The sequence below is a fragment of the Myzus persicae genome, unplaced genomic scaffold, assembly GCF_001856785.1.
Source record: "Myzus persicae strain clone G006 unplaced genomic scaffold, MPER_G0061.0, whole genome shotgun sequence".
Lineage (NCBI taxonomy): Eukaryota > Metazoa > Arthropoda > Insecta > Hemiptera > Aphididae > Myzus > Myzus persicae.
Window position 1 is genome coordinate 139,961 of NW_019104278.1, and position 25,189 is coordinate 165,149.

Here is a 25,189-nt window from a genome sequence, read left to right on the forward strand (position 1 = left end):
TTTCCTACTCCAATAATATTTTGTGGGAATTAATGTCTGATAGTTAATATTAAACAGAGTGGGATGAATGCTATAGTTTGTTTATATTGTTGATAATGTAATCTGACAAATGACCCACGATCCACATCATTTTTCAACCATCTCATAAGACAAATCACTTTCTCGTAACTTTATAAATTATAACAAATACTATAATTAATAATTTAACTTTTTAATCATATATTTTACATTATCTGACAACTGACAAGTTAATAACCTATTTTTTTTCAAACATCTATTTTTGAAGCAACATCAAAACTAGTTTTCACACACATTTTCATTTTATTGATATGATTTTAAAAGTGCGATTTTTACTGGCAGAATGTTGAAAATATATATAAGTTCTACTGTATTCAATATTTTTGTCACAGATATATTTATTTTGGACTATCAGAGCATTTAATTTTTATTTGTTGTCGCACATCCATCGTATACTCGCATAGTAGTTGAACTATTAATGTTTGCCGTACATCAACACTCATCAAGTGCAAGTTTTTTACCACCAGAAAAACTTTCAAAAAATGTCATCTTTATTTTATAAATTTAAACACTGTCACACTGATGCTAAAAGTCAATAAAATATTCACATACAATTGACTGTGTATAAAATATAGTGCGAGTCTCCGAAACGAGATTGTAAATGAAGTGTCGTATTCCACAAACAACTGTAAAGCTACGGAGGGTCGGAAGACAATCGCGGTACTATAGAGTACCAATATATGGATATTATATGCGAGCACATTATTTTTCGTACTTTTTTGCTGTACGGGGTGTCGTGTATACCGGAAACTAAAGGTGCAGAATCCAGAGGATTAGACATATTCTAAGCATCTGATTAACCTCAAAACATTGGAACATTAAGCACAAACACCAGTGATGTACCAATAGGGTGGCATGACAAGCAAGTGCCACGGACCCGGGGCCCCCAGAAGGCCAGGGATGGCTCTTCAAAAAATGTGGCGTTTTAAAAAAAAAACAGATTACCGTTATTACAGAATTTTAATTATTAATAAAGCTAAGTTCTAGTAAAATTAAATCACTTTAAAATAAAATAAATGTAATAACTAGAAAAATGATTGATACACGCAACACGCTTATAGGTCGATTATATTTATATTTATGTGCAGCGTTTGCCCGCATACGCGCAGCGACTGCGATATTACTATAATAGTATAGATATATAAATATAATAATTATTCTGGAACACAAATAACAAGAAAACGCACTCTATATTTAGAGTATAGCCTTAAGTCTACTGTCTAGGATACCGTATTGAAGTTTCGGAAGTCTGTCGATTTCTAGATTCGTTATCAATTATCATTTATAATATACACTATACAGTCTACTATAGTACTATACTGACCGGCTGAAAATTGAAATAGCGGTCGTTTTTCGATATTATTATTTATTTTGTCATTAGTTAATCTGTCGTCAGTCGTGAGTCGTCACTCGTTGAACCAAATAATTAATATTATGATCATGTCAAAAAAAGTACCTAGTGGCCATGAAAAGCGTAAAAAAATAAATGAAACAAGAAAGAGTATCAAAACTGCCTAAAATAAGTGGTTATATTTTATATTATTTAAAAAAATAAGATACATATTATAATGTGTAATAAAAAATAACCATATTATTCACAATAGTATAATAAATATGTTTTTAATTATGTATTACCTTTTATAGCAGGAGAGGGTCTAGATATAAATTGTGTGAGTAAAGTGCATGCTTTTCATATTACAAATTTGTAAGAGCAACGGCCCGCTGGATTTTTTTGCCATGGGCAATTGAAGTTTTAGTTACGCCACTGACAAACACACCACTGTTTTGTACTCATATACTGTAGGTTAGTTTTTAGGTCACGTCACGAAGAACTATAACATCTTAGGATGAGTTAACTAAACAATTAAGCAGATGTTACTCATCAGGGATTACTGAACTGAGGAAAAAGTTGTACAATCGGGTACAAAGTCGTGACGAAACCATATTCGTTTACTTGAAGGATAGAATACGAATTTGCCACCGTTTAAAATTGGGTGAAGCCGACACGAAGAAAATGATGTGTGTTTGACAAAAATCACAAAATTTAAGTACGTATTTAATGAGAAAACTATGTATGAGCGAAAACATGTTTGACATGGTCGACCGTTTGAGGCGGTTTGAGGTAATAAAAGTAGATTATTTTGAGCCATATTTTAAAAGTATAATGAACCATATTTTTTAATATGTGATGATTGAAAATCTAACTAAATATGTTCAACTGTGCACAGAGTGCAATGAAAAATACAAGAAAACAGTCGTCAATCAAATATGAAAAAGTGTATTTAGTGTTCGGGATACTAAGACATTGTGACAATTTGATCAGTAGGTACTGTACGCAGTGGCGTATTTTAGGGGGCATGGGGGGGGGGGGTGATCAGCAAATTTTTTTGCTTGCTTTTTTTCCAAAAACAGGATTATATTTAATTGCTTTTCTATACTGGTGTAAAATCATTCAATATGAAAATTTATTGGATATTTATCCATACGTTAGTATAACATTGAGTATATTTTTGTGTTTTCGTATCAATTACATCAACAGGGCGCATTCAGTGCTCTTAAAAGGGTTGAATCCTCAGATCTTCGATTAATGATAATTGTCTAAATTATTTGGCAGTTCTGAATATTGAAGCTCAGTTGGCAACTTCATTAAGCTATAATGATATAATTGAAGATTTTGCAAGGTCAAAAATGATTGATTTAATGTTCGTTTTTCTTCTCTTAAATATATCTTTTATATTAATATTTAATCTCGTATATTCACTATTTATTTCGTAAAAAAATAAAAAAAAAAAAAATAGATTTTGCAATTTGCTTTGATTATTTTGTTATTACGGGTGCTACTGAGAGCACCTACCATACTCCGTATTCTAGGCACTCGATAGATTTTTATACTGCGTGATACTATTACCATATCACATATGTTGTAAGTTTTTTTTATGGGTAAAAAAAATTGCCATTATGAAAAAAAACAGTGGGGGGGGGGAGGGCATTAATAAAAAATATGTACCCAGGGCAGCAAAATCCTGAATACGTAACTGACTGTACAGAGCAAGGATTATAAGTTAAATGGGATTATGGAACCATAATTGCAAGTGAATGCTAAAATAGAGGCAACACGGAACAAACAAATTGCAGAGATGAAGCGCTAATTTCAAAATGCGGTTAACTCACAGAGATACGCCATTTTGTGTATAATTGAAATATTATCTTAGTGAAATATACCAAGTTCTAAGTCATATTGTATCATAAGAGAACTACGTTGACGTAACTACATAGTGCATTACAACAACAAATGCACATCAAATTGTAGCAGTGTTCAACCAAGATAATAGACAATATGCAACAACAGACAATTTAAAAAAAATTGAAGTGATATCATTTTATTTATGAGATGGAGAACCAACAACTTAAAAAGTCAAAAGGAGATCCCCTACTTTTTATAATCACAGAATACAATCGTTCCCACCGAGAGAAACCCAAGGAGAAAGATCAACAACCAGGCATACCTAGCTAACTATTGCAACTAATGAGACTATTATTACTTTGAACCAAAAAGGAAAAACTCAGATTTTTATGCAAAACTAGTTATGTGTTTTGGTGTAACTCTAAAAATATAACAGTATGTATGTGAAATTTTCACCGAATATTTATATAGATCTATGGACCAAAACATTTTCAGAATATTTTTAAACTATTTTAAAATAATATGTATATTCCTTATATAGGAATAAGAAAATTTCGATTTTGATTAGTTTTTTTTATAATTTTTTTCGGTAGATATTTTTACTAGGTCAATAATCTTGTACATTAAATACTAGATTCCTCATAAGTAGTTAGTGAAAATTAAAAAAAAGTTGAGTGTTATTCCACTATAATTTTGTAGGAGCGTCTGAAGTTAGAATTTTAATAAAATTCATCAAAATCACACAAATTTGCCAATTTTTTATTTTAAGTTTTGATATTCATAAAAAGTTGTATGTATATCTAAGATTTTAAAACAATTTTTTTATAAGTGTGAAGTTAAACATTGGATATTTACCCGTTAATTAACAAACCCTTAATGAACAATTTTCTTATTTTGTTGTAATTCAAAAACTATTAATCATTTTCCATACATAATAAGATTTTCAAAATATTTTGACTCGTTTAAAGTTATTGATTAGACATTTGGAATTTTGGATTTTTTTTTTTATAAATCAATAAAAAAAAACAAATGCGATAAACACAATAATATCATCAAATATACACAGTAATATTTTAAGCTGACAGAAGTCTTCGCTCAGAAGTTAGAATAGTTTTTTGAAAACAATGATTATTGAATTTAAATTTATCACATTCATTACAGTGACTCTCTAGACAGCAGATCATTACCTCCTAACCAGCTTTTTTTTTTGACCATCTAAAATATATGAATTTATCACTATATCTAATGTAATTTTTTAAACACGTTTTTTCAGAATATTAAATATCTTTATTAAAGCTTGTTAGACTTTACATCACATTTCTCAGAATTGGTAATTGTATGTTTATAATACAATAGATAAGCTATTAGAAATTAGTAATAATAAGGAAACATTGAAGATTAATTTTGATAAGTTTAATTTACGAATTAAGTTTTTATTTGGATAAAATTCTATTGGTGACTGATAAAACGGCATTTGCAGAAGTATTCATGGTTATAAGTTTTATAACTTAATATACAAAATAACCCATGATTCAAGAATATGTGGTAATTAACCGAGTTCACCAATAACTGAAGGAAAATTATTATGAAAGAGTCTCAATGTAGTTGCTAACTAATCAGAACAATATTATTAACTTATTTTAAAAATAAGTGGTTTTGTTGATTATACTTATGAAAATTGATTTTACTACAAATCAACATACTATATTGTATACATAAATAGGCTAAAATAGCATACTCTCAATGTTCATTATACCTTAAGATACTACATGATACTTATGATGGATTATTATACTAACATAAGCATTCAAAATAGGAAGTGATTATGTTAAAATTTGTATTCATGAAAAATAATATTAACACGTTCGCTGTGGATCATATATTTTGAATAAACTTAACTTAACACTGAAAATGTTTGGTTTAAAAAAAAAATTGTTAAAAATTTAAAAATTATAATATCAATCTACAAATTGCATGCACTTATGAAATAATACTAAAACGCTAATAAAAAAAAATTAGTTTAATCTTAATGCTGACCAAATTGTAGTGCATGAGTACATGATGCATATGACAATGTTAAATTATGCTATTTGGGGTTATCCCCATTAACGTTTTAAGATGAAAAATTAATGAATTAACTATTCATACGTACATCTCTGAATGTGTTCTTTTAATGACATCTGATTCTAGTTGCATATCAATCTTACAGGATCCAAGACCAACTGCTGTCATTACTTCATTAAGTTTTTCTTCAATTGTATTCATATCTCCTAACATTAGATTACTTGTATCCATTGCTACAGACTTACGATCATTATTACATTCAATAGCTAGAGTACCATCTTCTTGTATAGATTTTGATAAAAAGAACTGAGTTATTGCATTAAAATTAGGTACTGATGTTACACGGGCTATTTGAGGCAATTGTTTAATTAAAATATCTAAATCTTCTAAACACAGCTGAAAATTAAAAAAATATACATATATTTTTAACACATGAATAAGAAACTATTAATCCACTGAAATAGTTTATTACTATTACTTTTGGTAAGTTATAATCAAATATTGGAGGTGCTTGTGTCGCAAATGCTGGTGGCATATCTTCTAATCCGGGAAATAGTGGGCTTAAAAAATGACCTTCAAATTGAGATTGAAAATTTTTACGTTTAGCGATTTCATCTGAATGACGTGCCATCATATGACAAGCAAGATCACTAGACCACTAAAATTTGAAACACAATATTTAATGCACAGTATAAGTAACTATTTTGCAAGGGAAACTCAATAATTTATTTTTTGGATACAAATTCAAGAACTTCACTCACAATAAGTAATGCTTGAGAAAATATGCGTCTTCTAACAACTTCAGCAACTGCATTAAAATAAAGTGTTGGTGTATTATGCAACTGTTCAACAACATCCAAATATTCACGAGTCAATTTTATGCTGTCACTATATAACAGCATAATAGCTTCAACATCACTAACTTTATTTTCTATGACGATTAACCACCTAAATATTAAACATTTTAGTATAATCCATATACAACAAAATCATATTTTTTTTTTGTCAAAAATATATTTGTTGTATACAAAATGCCACTATTTTAATTTTATTTTTTCATTTAAATATTGAAATAGAAAATTATGGTGACCCATCCAGTATACATTTGAATTACAGTAAAAAATAATACATAAGCAATTATTTTGTTTTACATTCATTAAATTTCAATATATTATACAAATTAATAGGAATAAATACATATGATAAATTTAATTATATTCAGCTTTCATTCAAATCTTAAAATACCATCCAAAAAAAAAAAAACTTTGAACAGTAAATTCTTTAAACAATAATTTTCACCTTACTGGTTACAGGTTTCATAATATTCTCCTACCTAATATTATTTTTATATTTTATCTTTATTATTAAATTCAATCATATACCTGATTCAGTTTAAAGAAGGATTTTTAAATATTTCTAAATTAAATGATAATATATTATTTAATTGTAAATGATTGGAACCTGTTATTGATTTTAATACAATGATGACTTAAATTTTGGCTGTTTGTAGATAAATAAAAATTATATTAAATTAGTTTCGAGAAAACTAAATACCTATTTTAAAATCTTAAATACTTATATTTTAATTCGAGTGTGTACTAATAATATGAACAATGCATTTAATTGTATCAATATGTATTTATGTATTTATTAATCAAATATTTTATTGTAGTTTAGTTTAGTTACTTATATAAATAATTGGGTGCTAATTCAGTATGCGCTCTACCAGTTTTTGTGTTCTACACTCGGTCTACGTTCGGTAAGGGGATATTGGACTGCAATTACTGTATAATATGCGTTATCTGCCTCGGTTTTATATAATATGTTAGGTATTTCAACTGTTAATAATAACGATAATCTCTAATTATCTTTAGGTACCTTAAATTGTATTACTGTTGGTTTTACTTTTATTACAGTCGTCACACAATGCTCACAAAGGTTGTTTGTAACGATTATAATATATTTTTTTTAAAAATATTTTTAGTATTTTGTGTATTATTTATAAATTGTAATGGCTGTGATGATGTTTTGTGAGTTTTATACTACAGAAGTTCCAAATGAGATTGAGTGTCATCGGTTTTTAGTAGCAAAAGGATTGTTGAAAAGTGCCGAAGACAACGACCCTTGTCATAAATGTGGCACAGAAATGCAGGTAAAACGACGGAAATGCCTTAATTGAAAGTGGATGTCGATTTTTCGGTGTCCAAAAAAAGACTGTCAGACAACAAGATCACCACGAGCTGGTAGCAGCTTTTTTCATTTTACTGACTTGAACCAACGTTGCAACAGTGGGTTAACACTTTGTCAAATTGTTGACCTTGTATTTATGTTTGTATTGGAATTACCCACACAAATGGTAATGGATCGAACAGGAAGAAGTAATGAGTGTGTCGCCGACTGGTTTAACATGTGCCGAGAAGTATGTACAGCTACTTTGAAGACTAAAAAAAAAATGGTTGGAAATGTACAAAATCCAATTCAGAATGACGAAGCTTGTTTTGCTGGTCGAAGCAAGTATAATAGGGGTAGATTATTAGCTGGTGACGTTCCTCCCGCCTTGACAGATATAAATGCTGAAGTAATTAATAACCGAAATAACGGTGCAAGGGTAGATGGCCCCTGGGTATTTGGTTTACAAAATGGAAATGATTGCCGTTATTTATATGTACATCGACGCGATCGAGAAACACTCCTACCAATAATTGAACGTGAATGCGAGGCAGGATCAGAAATTCATTCAAGCTGAGGTTTTGTACACAAGACGGTAAATCACCAAATCTCATATGTCGATGCAAATACAGGAGCCCACACTCAAAACATTGAGAGGTCATGGTTTGACGCGAAAATTATATTATTGAAGAAAATGAGTTGTGTTCCTCTTAATCATTTACAGTCCCATCTTGATCACTATTGCTGGCAACTTTACTGTCAAGACAGTCCAGACCTTTTTCTCGCCATGTTAGAAGATATTCAGACCGTGAATAATCGTTTTTGAATGAACCTAAAATAAATCTCAGTCAAAACGACGTATGACGACTGTAGATCATACCGACTCAGACACTTGTCTATAAAGAATCATTAATAAAATATAAATATACCGACTCAGACACTTTTCAGTAGAGCGCATACCGAAACAGAAACTTGTTGGCAGAGCGCATACCGAAACAGATACTTGTTGGTAGAGCACATACCGAATCAGCACCAATAATTTAAGAACAATTAATACCATTGCATCTAATTATTTGGTTTCTTTTACATTTAAATATGGCTATACTGACTATTTTAGTCAAATTTTTAAGACATTGAGTTTTATTTTTTACTAATGGCTGTATACCAAAATTTGCTTTTGTATACAAATTTAAAAATGTTGTTTATCTATAAAATAATATTTTACACACAAAATATAAGGTTTAAATTTAAAATACAAATTACAGCTTCTAAATATAACAAAAAATTAATTTAATTTAAAGCATTGATGGTTTTTTTTAATAATAATGACTTACTTAAGTCGTGGATGTAGATTATTGCAAAGTTCTTGTTTCGCTAAAATGCTTCTATTTCGAATATCACACAACCGTAAATTATTTTTATTCATCATTTCTAATTGCTTATCATGAGATGCTAACAACACACTAATAACTGATACATCACCTTCATTAGCAGCTTTTGCATGATTCATTTTTATATTCTGAAAACAGATGTTAATATGATAACAAAATTGTACCTAGAAAAATAGTTATAATTTTAAATTAATTTTAAAAAGTTTTCAATATTTACATCGGCAAGATTATATTGTTCTGTTGCTAATCGTTTACTTTCATCCATCATTTGGGCAAGTTTAAATAACCTATGTTCCAGTCCTTTAATTTCAGAACAATCACTTCGACTAGAGCATTCATTCATGGCTGATACTTCTTGTAAGACAGCGTTTAACATTTCTTCATCAAACTATTAACAAGTCAAATATTTACGGTAATAAATTATAATCCGTTATTTAAGACTTGCCCAAATCCATAATACCTGTTTTAAACTATTTTCACAATGTTCAACTATATGTTCCAAATTTGATAATCCTTGGCGGGCTGTTACCCATTCAAGTAATGACTGATGAACTATATTTTTTAAATCAACTGTTGAATTATCCATTCGTGCTTTTTCTTCAGAATTATTTTCTAAAAGAGCTGGTAGCATAGGAATTTTTGAAATTTCTATCAAAATATCATTAAAACTGAAAAAAAAAAATATCAAACAATTTTAAATGTATACTACCAAAAAAAAAAAATAGGAGAGGCCCACATTATTTTTCAATATAAATTCATGAAAAAAACATGGCTGAATTTGAATTATTTTTATAATAATTAATAAGCTACTGGATATTTATTTACAAATGAAATTCGCTTCATAAAAACATGAACCTTAATGTATTTCCAAGATTTCTGAAACGAGGTTATTTTAGAAACAAACCTTGGAATAGCTTCCTTTAAAAATAAAGAAAAAAAATTAATGTATTATTTTCTTAGAAAAGAGTAACAAAATTCAGTTTTTTTAATTGTAAAATAATTTTCTTTTTTTCTACAAGTTTAGTAAGTAAGAAGGTATTTTTGGTTGGTTTACATTTAATTCATTGATTGTTATTCTTTACTTACTATTACAAACAAAATGGTAATATTCTGAAACCGCATTTTTTTGAATAACTTAGTTGAAAAAGGAATGAAAATTGGATCGAGTTCTTATATTAAGTAATGAACGCGGAACAGACAAAATCAATTAACGGGGAGAGGAACTTTCTCAACACAGAAATTTAATCAATATTTTACTATAAACTAAAATGTGAAATCTTCCATAAATTCTAAATGCAGTCATATTAACTATTATAAGTTATTTTCAAACACTGTAATACAGTAATGAAACTTATATTAAACTTAATAGAAGTGAGTTTTTTAATTTTTTTAATATTGAATACAAATAAAAATATATACATATCTAAAGAAATACATTCAGAAAGAAACTAATAAAAAATAAGTAGGTACTAGGTCAAGGGTGAAAATCAAGTAAATGGACTTGAAAGCTTATGCTCACTTATCTCCTAAACTTAACCGTACAACACAACATACTTGTTAAGTAAATTAATACTGTCTTCTCGTCCATTGAGATATCTTCTAAAATCATTTTCAAATATATCAGCTTTAAATTTAAACTTTTCTACCGTATCAAGCATATTTGCTACAGCTGCTGACCAACCTTTAAATAATTTTGATAATTTAATAATTTAGGTTATGATGGAAATCTTTCAAATTGCATATTATATAAAAAAAAAAAACATATTTATACTGTTAATAAAAACATTCGACAAGTTATTGTCAGTGGCAGTACGCCCCTGTGCACAAGTTTGGTGTCAACTGTGTTTCTTAACTTGAATGAATAGAGTACAGTGCCTACATTTTTTTTAACATGCAATATGAAAGATACTTTAAAATAAAATAAAATATTATATAATAAAACCTTGATGCATCATATGTTGGTCATTGATAAGGATATCTATACAATTTAAATTATATTGAGCATTTTCACTATATTGTTGAGCTAAAGAAACTCTAACATTTAATGCTTCTATTGTAGGTGGCATTCCTTGAGTCCTAAGGTGTTCTCTTGTAAAGTCTATATCTGAAACATAAATTTAAAAAATGAAATTATTTAATTGATAGGACTATACATTATAAACACAGTATTTAAACAAAATTAAATAGATAAGCAAAACATGATTTTAATATTATAAGCATATCATAATGAATAGAAAATATTTGAGAAATAAAATGTTAATATGTAACTTTATACTGTAGATACTGACAGTCCCGGTTTAAGAGGGGACAAGTCCCAGGGGCCATTGTATGTAAATAGTATTGTCAACATACAATTTTTATATTACAATTAGCTTTTATGACATAGTAAATAAGAAAAATACTAGTATTTACGCCATTACCAGGCCGTGTTTTGTACTATCTATTTTAACTTTTTTAGAATATGTTTATTGCTTTTTTCCTCAGAAAATTATGTATTGATAAAGAAATTAATTTTAAAAATTGTTATTTAATTCAATATTTTTTTAACTGATATAATTTTAGCCCTTTGATCAAAATTAATTAAACCAGATACACATAAATGCTTATGCAAGTAAATACTCTAGTGTTTGTCCGCATATAGGTTATGATGACAGCAATGCCGATCCAGGATTTAATTTTTTTTTGGGGGGGGGGGGCATAGTCTAAAATGCAAATCTTAAACCTTAAATTCTTATTTTTTTTATTTATTAAAGATTATATTTAAATTGTAATAATATTGAAAGAAATTTATAAATGTAAGAGGTGGCACTTCCTAGGTGGTAGGCTAGGTCGTATTTTAGATAATATGTTGCTACTTAGCCTAACACAAAAACCATTTTTGAACCACTGATGAGAAAAAAAGAAATTATTTAATTATTACATTTTTATTATTTAAAAATAATAACCGAGAGGTGATAAGTATACGGCAATTAACTTAATTTAGTTTTGGATGGGACAGTTTATGTACAAGTACAAATGTATAATACACTAAAATTAAACTTAATATAACATGTATATTAACATTTGATTTTTCCACCAAATTATGTTGTGGCGTTCGTCGAACGTTGGTAACTATATAATTTCACAGAATAATTATTCTGTGACAATGATATACTATATTATTATTTATTACACAAATTGTTTAATATTGGCGCGGTGACATGGGCTATGCGCTGATAATGCTAGCAGAGATCAATAGAATTATTTGTTTTTCACCCGTCGCTTGGAAGTGACCAGCAATTTTTTTACAATTACTGACAACAGTGGCTGAAAACTTAAGGTATCGTACCAATGTTATAGTATATTGCATGATTTGTATGTATATTTTTGTAAAATAAATTTTTACCTACATTGTAAGTGATTAATAAATTGAGTAATTAATAATTTTGATAATAAATATTATAATTGATTTATAATATTAGCGTAAATATTATTAAAGTTATTCGCTCTCATGAATTTGAATTATAAACTGTTCACTGTATAAACATTATACGTAGAGTATATTCATAATAATAAACTTTTTTGTATTATAATAATTAAATAAAATAATAAGTTAATCCTAACTTTTTTAAGCAATGTTAATTTATCACAGAGATTATTATTTTTAATGCTAATAAGATGTTTGTATTATTGTATACATTAATGTACTTTAATCTATATCAAAAATTAAAACAGGTCTATTAGTCTGAAAAAGTGGTACATTTGATATTCTGTTAATTAGTATTGTATTAATTATTAAATTTATTATTAAAATAAAAAAATAAATAATAAACAATTTAAATATAATAGCATTTGTTAACAACAAATTTTCTTATTCTGAAGTACAATTTTTTCTTAGAATTTCTAAAAAAAGAAAAGTTGATGTGTTTGGTAGAATTTCTTATGTAATGTGTCTGAGCGAAACAATATAAACGATAAAATTGTAAAAATTAAAATAAACACTATTGAATTAATAAAACCTAACTTATGCCAATGGATGACAGGACATAATAAAGGTAGATGTTGTTAATTATTAATTTTAACTTAAATTCTTTGATAAAACTGTATTGTGATTAAAATGTTTCACGGTTGAAAATAAAAACTAAGACAATTATTAAAGAGAAATAAAATATTCAGATTAGTGAATAATACAAGCGTCCAGAAAATATACAATTCAACTAGTTAATTTTCTATTTATTTTCTTTATTTACTTGCCACTTATATTTTTTTTCTCGGTTATTTTGTAAAATACTAGGAATTTTAAATTTTGACTTTGTAAAAGTACCCACTAGATTACATTTTCTTTCAGAAACTACCCTTAAAGTTTAAAATATAAGGGTTTTTACTGACTCATAGGCAATGACAGGCAGAAAAAAACACATTATGTCATTGTAACATCAATACATTCATTACTTCGCTCACAATCTAAAAGTATTGCTAATTTCATTACTCTGAACAGTAACAAAATAGCAAAATACAAGTCTTTAAATGCTAAAAGTATTTTTTTCAAAATCATACATTACAATTATTGAAATAATATACATATTGATTAATAATTAATTTATAAAAGTTTTTAACAGTTCCAAAACAGTAATTCAACTATTTGTAATATAATATAGAATTGTTTATGATAAAACAAATAATAGTTACTCCTTCTATAAGTTTAAGTACAGTAAAGTCTGAATAACCCCAAAATGTATTTATGTCTCATTTTTTATAGTTCTTTAAAGTTATATAACTTAAAAATAAAGAAGTCAAACTACCACCCCCTTGAAATTTATGTTATAAAGACTCAACTGTAATAAAATGTATCATGATGGTATATTAGTATATTTATATAAATATATGATGGTCAACAATATAATTTATGTTAACTCATTGTATATCAATTTATCACATGAGTAAAATAATAATGAAAAGTAATAAGTCTATTTATTAAGACATACTATACTTTTAATTCAAAATTATAAAAAAACATACATAACTGTCATTAATTGGTCTATTATTATAATTATTGAACTTTGTCTGGTTGTATTTTTTACTGGTGCGGTTTTGCCAGTAAAAAATTCTTTTATCTTAACTTTGTTGTTAATTATTTTTTATGCTATCAACATTTCAATATGCTTGGATGATATTTGTATTTTGTATACAATTAACATGACAATAAGATATCCTTCCACTGAATTATTTATTTTAGGCAATACTTTTAAAATAAGTGAATAACAATCCCAAATTTAAATATTACATCTTGGTGACCTCTTTCAGCTGTCTTATCCTTCTTAATTCAAATCATGTATAAAATAATACACAATTTGATGAATGAACAAAAACGTTTAATAATTATCATTATTACCTACAAGATGAATTTACACCACAGTGAATTGGAGGACACCATAATATAAGTATTGATAACAATTTATTTATTTCTAAATTATAAAAATAACCAACTATATATTTACATAATTCTATTTATATACAACTAGTTTTAACTAAACATTAATAATAGTATAAGACATTTATAGTTAAAGTGAATAATCACCAATAATTATGAAATTATTAGTAGATGTATTTGTTTTCACTGTCCCAATCACTACAAGTACTAAGTCAGGGGTAGCTTCAATGAGTAGAGGCCCTCCCCCAAGGCTAAATAATTGTATATTGCATAACACAAAATTACAAAAAAAACTTTATTATAATATCGAATGTTTTCTGAAAATTACGACTTCCCCCCCCCCCCCAAACTATGTCTATGGAGCCATTCCTGTTAGGGGCGGATCTGAAGCTTGTTTAAGAGGTAGGGGGAGGGAGGAGTAGGAATATTTTTGAATGATATATAAAGTACAATGAATACTTAACCGTAATTTATTCAAGCAATTTATGAAAAAATAAGTACAACGCATATCAGTTATAATTAACTGTAGGTACCTTTATTTAATTATACAGTACAGTGTGAAAATTCATTATCTATTCAAAAATATAAATTGCAATTAAAAATTTTTTTTTCATTTGCAAAACTATTGATAACTTCTTCTATATTAACAACAATGTCCTTATGTGTGTCAATCGCCTCATTAATTTGGAAATTAAAAATAGATTTATTTATATCTCTCAATATAGTACACATGCAAACACATGACACATGGACACACAATCACATATCAGTAATCAGTGTACCTTATTAATATTGTAATTCTGTTCTAATTCGTTCTGTAAAAAATGATGAAACCAAAAGTCCTTAGTGCGGCGGCTAAAAGGAAGAAAAATGAAAAGCAAAAACAAACTATTTTAAAAACTAATAAAAAAATTAAAAATTTTTGTAAACTGGATCAACACGAACAAAGTAAGTTTTATTCAAAATGTTTTATTTTTGTAGTTATTATTTTTAATATTTTACGAATTGCAAAGCATGAGCGTAATTAGACATATAGTAAACCAATACAATACATTTCTGTGGATATTGTAATTTCAGTAGCTACCAGTAGCAATTCTAACTCTATATTTATATTATAACTACATACTTAAAAAAAAAATGTTTACCAATACTCAAATATTGTACAATACTGTGTTTTTATACTAAGTTAATTAATAAAAAAAATATAATGAATAGTATATGTTTTCAAAAATGTATTTTCAATAGTTTTACATTTTTTAACTAAACATTAGTATGATATATTGATTTATACAACAATTTAAGTTGTTATAATTATTGTTGGAGAAGTGTTTAAAAATATGATGAACTTAATATAATTAACATAACTATACTATTCTGCTTGACAAATAGTATAGTGTTTGAAAAGTTTTGAAAATTGGGGGCCATAAATTTTGTCTTGTATTAGGGGTCTGCCAAAGCCCAAAGGTTATCTGCGGCACTAACTTTTTTTCATTATACTGTAGTACAAGTACAGAGGCCAATAACATTTTTAGCATCAGGACCCCACAAAACCTAGTTGCAGCACTTTAACTTAGAATATGTTTTTAACATGATACCATATAAATAAATATTAATTATGCTTAGTACATTATTTTGTAAAGTATATTTATAAATGTAAGTACATGTGCATAATACTAATAACATAATTATATCAATGCATATATTATCCACTATATATCATATACAAAATATATATATACACTTATGCTACATTCTATTTAAGAATAAGTACTAAGTATACTTGCTTAAGACAATAATAGATTAAAGTAAAGATTTTCTACCTAATTTTTCTTTTTTTTCCCCTACTGAGATTAATAATCTAATATGTTTTTATTTATTAATTATACGTCTACATTATATTAAAATTTGTAATTAAAATGTATTGTTGTGTAACTCTCTATCTCCAACACAAGCATACGCTTACAGGATATGGATAAATCAATTTGATGTTTTATTTAATATGCAATTCTTGTGCAAATATTTTTCAGATTTGAATAGAAAAAAAAAGTATACAAACATTGTGTGGACAAACTATTATATAATATAATACAAGATTATGAAGAATTTAGGTTAATTTTAATAAACCGTTCTTGAATGTTTTATCAATGTATGTACACTTAGCCATAAAGTTTACACTTTTGCAAAATAATGTGCAAAAAGTTATACTTTTAATTTTTAATTAATTTGCATTTTTAGTACTTAGGCACAATTTCCATATAATTTGAAACTAATAAATAAAGTTAAGAATATAAATCTGATTGTATACTACTTCTATATTTTGCCAAATAAGTAAGTTATAGTAAAAATATTACATAATATTCATTTATTAATGTTGTTTGTCAGTATATTGAAATCAATGTTTTTCAATAATAAATTATACATAATGATATTTATACACCAAACATTTATTTATTAAAAGTAAGTTTTAAACATTGTATTGATTTATTTTAAATTTTGTATAGATACCAGTTACAAATGTAATAAATAATTGATAAAATAATCTGGGAAGTCACTCGTTATATAATATACTTCAGCATTGAACACCTAGGTCACTGTAATGGATGTGTTAAATTTGAGTTAAAAGATAAATCATTGCATTTGAAAAAAAAATCTTAAGTAAATGGTGTTTCTATATTTCTATGAATATTTTATTATATATTTAAATTACAATTATTAGTTAGTAATAAGGTAGATTTAACCAAGTTTGGACAAAAACAAATTGCACATATGGATAAGTATCTTGAGTTAAATAAATTACCCTATATACAATGTACAGTGAAACCTGTCTTATTCGAACCCTTGATAAGACGGAATCATTTTCTGTGCGGAAATGTATTATGGTCCCGCCAGATTTCTATAATTTAACATAGGATTAAACCCTTGATAAAACGGAACCTGTGTAACGTAAAACGAAAAGCTATTTATTGGTCCCGCAAATCATATACACGGAAAAACACATCATAAAATGAACAAAAATATTTTTGATACCGACATTTATTTTGCTACTAAACAATTATTAAGGTCAGTGATTAATTATTGACAGATAAGTACATTTTATCTTGAATCTACACATCAGTGTATATTATTGTCACCGTAGTCGTAGTTTACCTATCGTTTCGTATCATATTTGCTCTCATAATGTCTTCAAAGATTTGTTTAAGTTTAGACCTATGATATGTAGCCTATGATGTTTTTTATTATTGGCCGGAAAATGTTACAACCTTAATCGTGCGGAATATCATAACTCTATATTACAGAATTTTCCTTTTTATTCAGTTGTATGGAAACCTGCCTACAACTGAAATTTGTATTGGTCTCGCGCAATTCCGCACAAGACAGGTTTTACTGTATATAGTTATTCTTTTTGACAAATTATTTTATATAATATTACTAGCAGTTATTAACTAATAAATAAATACCATAGAACAGTATGAATAGATTTGTTAGCCAAAATGTTATAATTTATGAATATTAGTAATACGATAGGTGTAAATTATCAATGAAGCAATACCTAGTGGAATATTTGAATTTTCTAAGGGTTAATATTTTAGGTAAATAAATTCAGTTTTAAATGTGAATTATATTTTTTTTTATATGTGTTCCTTGGGATTGCTTTCTAAGCACCATATTTTTTTCATATTATTACTGTAATAATACTACAATTTGTTACTAATAACAAAATAACAAAAATTTTTTGATTTTCCAATTCATCAAAATTTTAACTTCAAATACTAATAAAAATATGATTTTTTTAATTCAGCAAAATAACATATGGGGGATTTTCTGTTAAATTTTCAATTCTTAGGTATTTAAATAAAAATTTAATGATTTTTTAACAACAATATAATGTACAAATTGTCTGGATTTTATCAAAATTCTAACTTCAAACGTTATATTTTTAACTGCACAAATAACAACTTATAAGGAAGATTTTATTAAATTTTATCACCATAAATTGTCAAAAATTTAAAAAGCCAATAAACAGCTTAAAAAAAAGCTAAAATATATTGACAATTATAACAAGAATTTTTCAGAGCATAAAAAAAAGCGTTCACTCTACTCAGTTTAGGAGAAGTTTTCATAGAATTATTAAATATAAAAGAATATATAAATTATGTAGGTCAGGTATAATTAAGTACAGTAGATACCATTTTAAAATTTGAATTAAGAAATAAAATTAATCCAATATGAATTGGTACTATTAAAAAATATTTATGAATATTTTAATTCCCTTGTGTGGTGTAATAAGTCACGTTATATTAATCTATTTTATCTTGATTAGTGATTATATATTATTAAAACAATTCGATAATTGTTGCTGATAAACTGGTTGTATACTTGTGCCTATATCACAACATATAGTATAGCAAAAGTCTACAAACTTCATTCAATGTGGCTATACAATAAAAATAACAATACATAATAAAAATATTGTTAAGAAAATACTATCCATCTATATCTCTGTATGGTGTTTATCTGGTGTTTTTTTTTTAAATTTTTTTTTAATATTTTCAAGTATACTACATATTTTTTGCTTGAAAATAATTTGTAATAATAGGAAATAAAATTCCTTTTAAAATATATAAATATAATTCTTATATATCATATTCTTCTAAAACAAAGTATAAAGCTTACCTGGTCGAGTGTCAAAATAAGCAGAAGGTGGTTCAGGATTATCAATTAGTCTTTTGCTAAACAAAAAAAATGGGCTTGTATCAGTACCGGCACAATAACATGAAACGGCCTTGAATGGGTCTAGATGGCCTCCACCACTAACTAGCAAAACTTGCTTGTTCACCGGGATGTCAGTCTTTTTCTCAATTTGTAACTTTAATTCAGATACTCTACAATATTTTTGGAAAAATAATTATTTTACTAAATAGGTAAAATAGGTACATTGAAGAAAGTAATTTTACGTTTTATTGAGCATGCTAAAGTCACATGTAATCCATCTTCCGATGTCAACATGATAAACTAAAAGGTTTTCCATAATAAATGATGATATGTTTATTTAGAAAACAGTTCTATGCATGCAATATCTTCCTGTTACCACAACTTCTGTAGTCAAATATGTTGTCATAAGTACATAGTTTTATTGTATATATTGCACTTTGCAATAACACACCAATTCTTTAGCATGAAAATGGTTGATTTAAAATCTGGAACAAATAAAAAAGTTCAAATATATGTTTTAAATAAAATGAATTTAAAAGATTACTTATTACATTAAAACAAGACAATTTTATTTTTATCATTCAGAAAGATGAATATATCAATGACAAAAAGTTAATTTTTGAGAAAAAACAGTACTTAATGTATTTCAATGATTAAGCAAAAATGCCTAATTTATATTTGTCGAAATAAAAATCAATCAATTTGAATAAATAACAAGTATTATCAATTGAGTCTTAAAAAATATGAACATTTAAAATTAGGGCACCTTAATAGTTAAAAGAGGTATACATATATGTAATTAATAAATAATTCACTTCTGGCTGTGAATGTTGCCATACTAAAATAGTTTATATCCCCTATGCAAAGTATTAAAAATATATCTATATAGTTTATTAATTAGATATTATATTATAATATATTATTTACTAATACATACATTTATAGCTCCAATTATTTTCATCAATATCAATTTATTTGTCATAATTAATTTCTAACTTGTATTATAGACACATAACACACTTAGTAAAATGATTGGCAAATATCAAGCTAAAATATTGAGTTTGAATAGTACCTAAGTACCTTCTATATAAATAAATAGTAAGAATAATTAAAAAAAAGTCTTAAAAAATCTAAATTTAAAGAATAACTATTATAATATAAGTTTACATTTAAATAAAATAAATAATAAAAATGATTGTTCAATAATACATAATGTATCTATCAAAAGGTACCTTTGAATCCTAACATTCAAAAAAAAAATAAATGAAAAATAAATCTAAAGTCTAACAATATTAATTAGGTACCCATGTATGTGCTAGAGAATAGTTTAATGTATTTTTACTAAAAATAGGCTTTCAGGGCCACAATATAAATACATAATTGTTTGATTTTTATATACACCACCTATATAGATAGTTTTAACCAAAAATAAATTTATTTCTTAACTTGTTTGTAATAATGTAATAATATAAAAATGAGTTTTTAATTCATTTTTTTATAGAAAGGTGCCTTACTTAAAATCTTTGACCTCAACATAATACAATAATAGGCTTCCCGAAACGTAATCGAAATTTACTAGGTAGTTGAGAATCTAAACTGTATACAAAACACTTAAAATAATTTATTTATCTGCATTAGGTAGGTAAGTGCATGTCAAAGAAATAAACTAAAGAAATGTTTACATCAACAATGATGTAATAATTTCATCATGTAAGTCCCTATAATGAATCTGTAAAATTAAAAAATAACATACCATTTTTATTGGCGACTGCCGGAAGGCAACGCACCAGCGTGTATGAATTCCATCGTGATGGCTTTACATGACTAGTTTTTGAATGAAAATGGCCAGCGTTGAAACGAATTAAAATTGCAAAACAATGAAAAATGTGAAAAAAAAAGATAAGGAAAACAATGGGGAAACAAAATTGCACAGAAGACACTCCTCAGCTGTTATGGTTACGAATTTACGATTATAATTTATGTTGGACAAAACGTTAAAGCACGCAATAGAACGACGACGGAATGAAACTGGGCTAAGTCTACAATAATAGTGCGTTTAAAAAGCAAAATGAATAATAATGCAACAACTCGACGCATAGTATATATACATAACAATATTCTTAAACATGCAAACTATTTAATACTTTAATTTATTTATTCACATTTTTAATCACTGCAATAATAACAACAATAATAATAAAGGAAATAATCGGGGACTCGTTATCATCTGTGCTGGTTGGTCCATATGATCGGCTGGCCGTCTGATCAGCTGACAGATTGTGCGGGGCCGAAGGATTTTGCACGATATTATTTCGCGGCTATCAACACCGCAAATCGCAATCTCCGCATTACATATTATTACTATAATATTTAGCACGACGTGTTTTCCCAAGGTCATGTCCCAGAATAATAGTAGTAATAATATTATTATTATTATTATTATTATTATAATTATCGTAACGACTTGCAAGTAATACATATTAAAGAGTTTAATTGGATTATATGAGTTTATGTTATGGTAATAACGAAAATACACATTATTATTTATTAAGTAGATACCTATACTACCTAGTATAATATAATATAATAAGTAATAACCTGAATAGTAAATAGTGATATCATAATCATATACATAGATTCTCTATTCAGACGGAAACGTTATTAATTTTTAAATGTGTATGGTCAATGTTTAATAATTTGTGCTACAAGATGGCTGAACGTATATAGATGTAGCCGTGTAACAGTATATAGGTAGGTCGTAGGTCGTAGGTATTAAATTATATTATTATTGAATTACATAAGTGGGCTAAATATTTTGATATTATTTAAACAAAAAGGTTATTTTTCTAGGTAGCTATCTATTTTTAACAACTCTTTTCGTGTAAATGTAGTTCTTAATTATTAAGATTATAATCTTAAAAATATTTATGCTGTGTCAAACTGTTTAGTTATTTTTCTGCAATTGAAAACTGTTTTCATTATTTTTAAATATATTTTATTTATTAATTTAATAATTTCACAATGGAATTTTGTTATATTTATACTACCTAATTTTAAGCTATTTTTTATTTATACCAAGATCTTATTCATGCGGTTTTAATGCACCTACGTCAGAAGTCAATGTTGACTAATAAGTTAATAACTATAGGTATATAATATAGTTGATATAATACTAAGCGTTAAGGCTAAGGAAAAACAGTTAAAGATAAGTAATAACATATAAGATGTACTATATGTATGTATGTATATTATTAATACCTAGTCAAATAGTCAATAGAAATAGAGGCTAACACTATATGTACAAATGTATATATTTTACTATATTATTTAAAATATTTATCAATCGAAGTTTGTTTTTTAGCGTCAAGTAACTCCATGACCATATTTTCATACGAGTAATACTGCTTAAAACTTATTTCACCCGCTGCACGGTGCTGGACTGCTCTCCTGAAGACACTTACAATTGAGCTTCTACAATTTCCTTGTTTAATGGGGGTGCTAGGGATGTCTCGATGTTTTCTTCTTCATCAACAGTATTGGCCTGTTCAATCGTTTCAGAATTCATTACCACATTACAAATCTCTTCTTCAGTTTGAATCTTTGCCACATCGAGGTGTGTGTCGACGTCAATAAAAACAAACGTAACGACAGCATAGGCGTAACTAGAATTTAATAGTTACAGAGGCTAGAGTCTTAGAAAACAAATGTTCAAAATAACTTTGGAGGCCCCACTCCTAAAGCGTAACTGTCCTCTAAAATCAAAATTAAAAATAAATAATGAAATATTAAGTATAAACTCATCATTAAAAACAAAATGTAAATAATAAAATAAGTACAATATATATTATAGAGGGCTATATACACCTATAGACGGGCTAAGCCCCCTAGCCCCCCCTAGTTACGCCGATGAACGACAGCAAAGAAAGATTAACGTGTGTACATTGGTTATCGTAGGATAACCGGTGTATATGTCAACTGACCTTAGCCTAATTTATTACGATCCGTCCCGAGACATTTTGTTTCAATAACGCGTTTGTATCAATTATCAATATTCCTAATAAGCAGCATCTACTGTAACATTATTCTTCAATAATCAGTGATGCTGGAAAAATATTATTTATACTTATGTAAAATTGGGCGGTTTTGGAACCGAATTACAAAAAAATTATTAAAATCGTTATTCTTTGTCTTAATATGCAATTTTGTCCAAATTTGAACTTAAAATATCTGTAAAAAATAACTGTATTTATACATTTATAACAGCTCAAAACGAGTCGAAATATTTTGAAATTTTATATGATGTATAGAAAATGCTAACATGGTTCCCAATAGTTTTCAAAAGCGACAGGAAAAACAAATTTTACTCAAAACCAGTTTTCGAAAAAATCGATTTTGATTTTTAGTGTAACTTTAAAAAAAATGAAAATAAATACATGACCTTTTGACTGAATGTTTATGTTAGCATTTTCTATACATCATACAATTTTCAAAATATTTTTACCCGTGTTGAACTATTTATAAGCATATAAAATTTCGATTATTACTTGTTTTTTTTAAACTACTGTCAATATAAAAATTGTTCAAAAAACTTGAAAATGTAATACAAGGTTCCTCGTAAGCTTTTGTTAGTGGACATTTATTATGCGCGTTTGAATTTAGAATGTTGACAAAATTCGTAAGAAAACCCCAAAAATTAGCTTGTTGTAATACGGTTCCAAAACAGACCAATTTCATATAAGTATAAATAATATTTTTCCAGCATCACTGATAATTTAAGAATAATATTAATTCAACTTACTGGCTACCGTATTAATGATAAGTAGAGGTCGGATTACTCGGATTTATATTCTCTTGAAATCCTTAAAATATGATGTTTTTATGTCACATAAAATAGGCAATATATTCTCTTAATATTCTTTTAAAATACCAGATACACGATGTTACTAAAATGTCCTTAAATATGCAAAATATTATTTTAATATTAAAAAAAAATTCAGTTTAAATTTATTTTTTATTATATTTAATCAAATTAATTTTCCAATAATAATTAATAACTAGGTATATGTTGTTCGATGGATAGTCGTGACAGCTAACGAAATAACCGATGTGCTATCGCAATCGATAAGAAGGAATACCTGGAGATTTATTTTTATTAAAACCCAGAAATAAATCATCTAGTGAACAATGTATTTATCAAAGTGCTGATTGCTGATATACGTGAAATAGGTTCATTATATTATTATATTACCAAAATATTCTCAAATATTCTCTAACGTGTTAAATATTCGAGAACCCTTAAAATATGCTTTTTTATTCAAAATACATTTTTTCATGTGAATTCTGTGTTTCATGATTCGTAAAGATTTCTCACTCCCTTTTAACTGCATGGACTAGAAACAAATACGTAAAATCATAAAAATCCGACCTCTAATGATAAATAATCTATATCTATACTATTATATATAAAATTGTAAGGGATTTTCTACGAACGCGCTAACCAAGAAAACTACTTATTGTATGGTCGTTTTTTTTAAATTAAAGAGGACATCATAGAGAAGGTTTTAGGCTTAAATTTAGTCCGATAAAGTTAATAAATAATTAGTTATTATTTATTAAAATAAACGTGTAAATTGTATACCTATATACCTTTTTTTAGTAAGAAGTAGTCGCTGGCTGAAAATAAATAACAATCAAACTCGACAACCACAGATGCTTCTTAGCAGGTGGATATCGACGTGGAATAATAAACAAATAAACAATTATTATAATTATTTAGCTTAGCCAAAAAAAAAAACTATTCATTTTATTTGAATATCCAAGCTAATGTGTTATATTAGTTATTGGTGAAAAATAGGTAATCGAATTTTCACACATTGCCTACTAAGATGGCTGAATTGCATTTATAGCCGCTCATCGGCGTATCCACAGTCAAAATCAAAAATAAAATAAAAATAACTATCAGTAGAGAGTATACACCTAGCGTGGAGTACGATGATAATAATATAATATAATATAATATCCTACCTGATAATATACTGCTCAGTGCTCGCATTATAACAAGCGAGTCTCATACCTATATAGATTGGCATTTTCAACGGGCAACAAAGTGCACGGAATATCAGCTATATAGTAACAATATATTAAGATATCCCGTAGACGAATCTAGGACATTCCTCCCCC

The 25,189-nt window shown here is 27.0% G+C and overlaps 1 protein-coding gene across 3 annotated transcripts in view; it reads right to left on the reverse strand.

Annotated features, from left to right (window-relative positions):
- LOC111040797 (RB1-inducible coiled-coil protein 1) overlaps positions 1-21,169 on the reverse strand; it is a 33,734-nt gene extending 12,565 nt beyond the window's left edge. For 2 of the 3 annotated variants that reach the window (XM_022324819.1, XM_022324818.1), the window contains exons 1-11: positions 20,763-21,169; positions 19,252-19,494; positions 18,971-19,179; positions 10,829-10,990; positions 10,441-10,567; positions 9,347-9,554; positions 9,104-9,274; positions 8,830-9,014; positions 6,088-6,274; positions 5,805-5,984; positions 5,415-5,722 (exon numbers count right to left, since the gene is read on the reverse strand). In XM_022324819.1, coding sequence (XP_022180511.1) covers positions 5,415-5,722; positions 5,805-5,984; positions 6,088-6,274; positions 8,830-9,014; positions 9,104-9,274; positions 9,347-9,554; positions 10,441-10,567; positions 10,829-10,990; positions 18,971-19,179; positions 19,252-19,325 — 1,811 coding nt within the window. In that variant the 5' untranslated portion in view covers positions 19,326-19,494; positions 20,763-21,169. Of the gene's footprint in view, positions 1-5,414; positions 5,723-5,804; positions 5,985-6,087; positions 6,275-8,829; positions 9,015-9,103; positions 9,275-9,346; positions 9,555-10,440; positions 10,568-10,828; positions 10,991-18,970; positions 19,180-19,251; positions 19,495-20,523; positions 20,606-20,762 lie in introns of all 3 variants that reach the window. The other variant, XM_022324817.1, reaches the window with a different exon arrangement.
- Between the last annotated feature and the right edge of the window lie 4,020 nt (positions 21,170-25,189).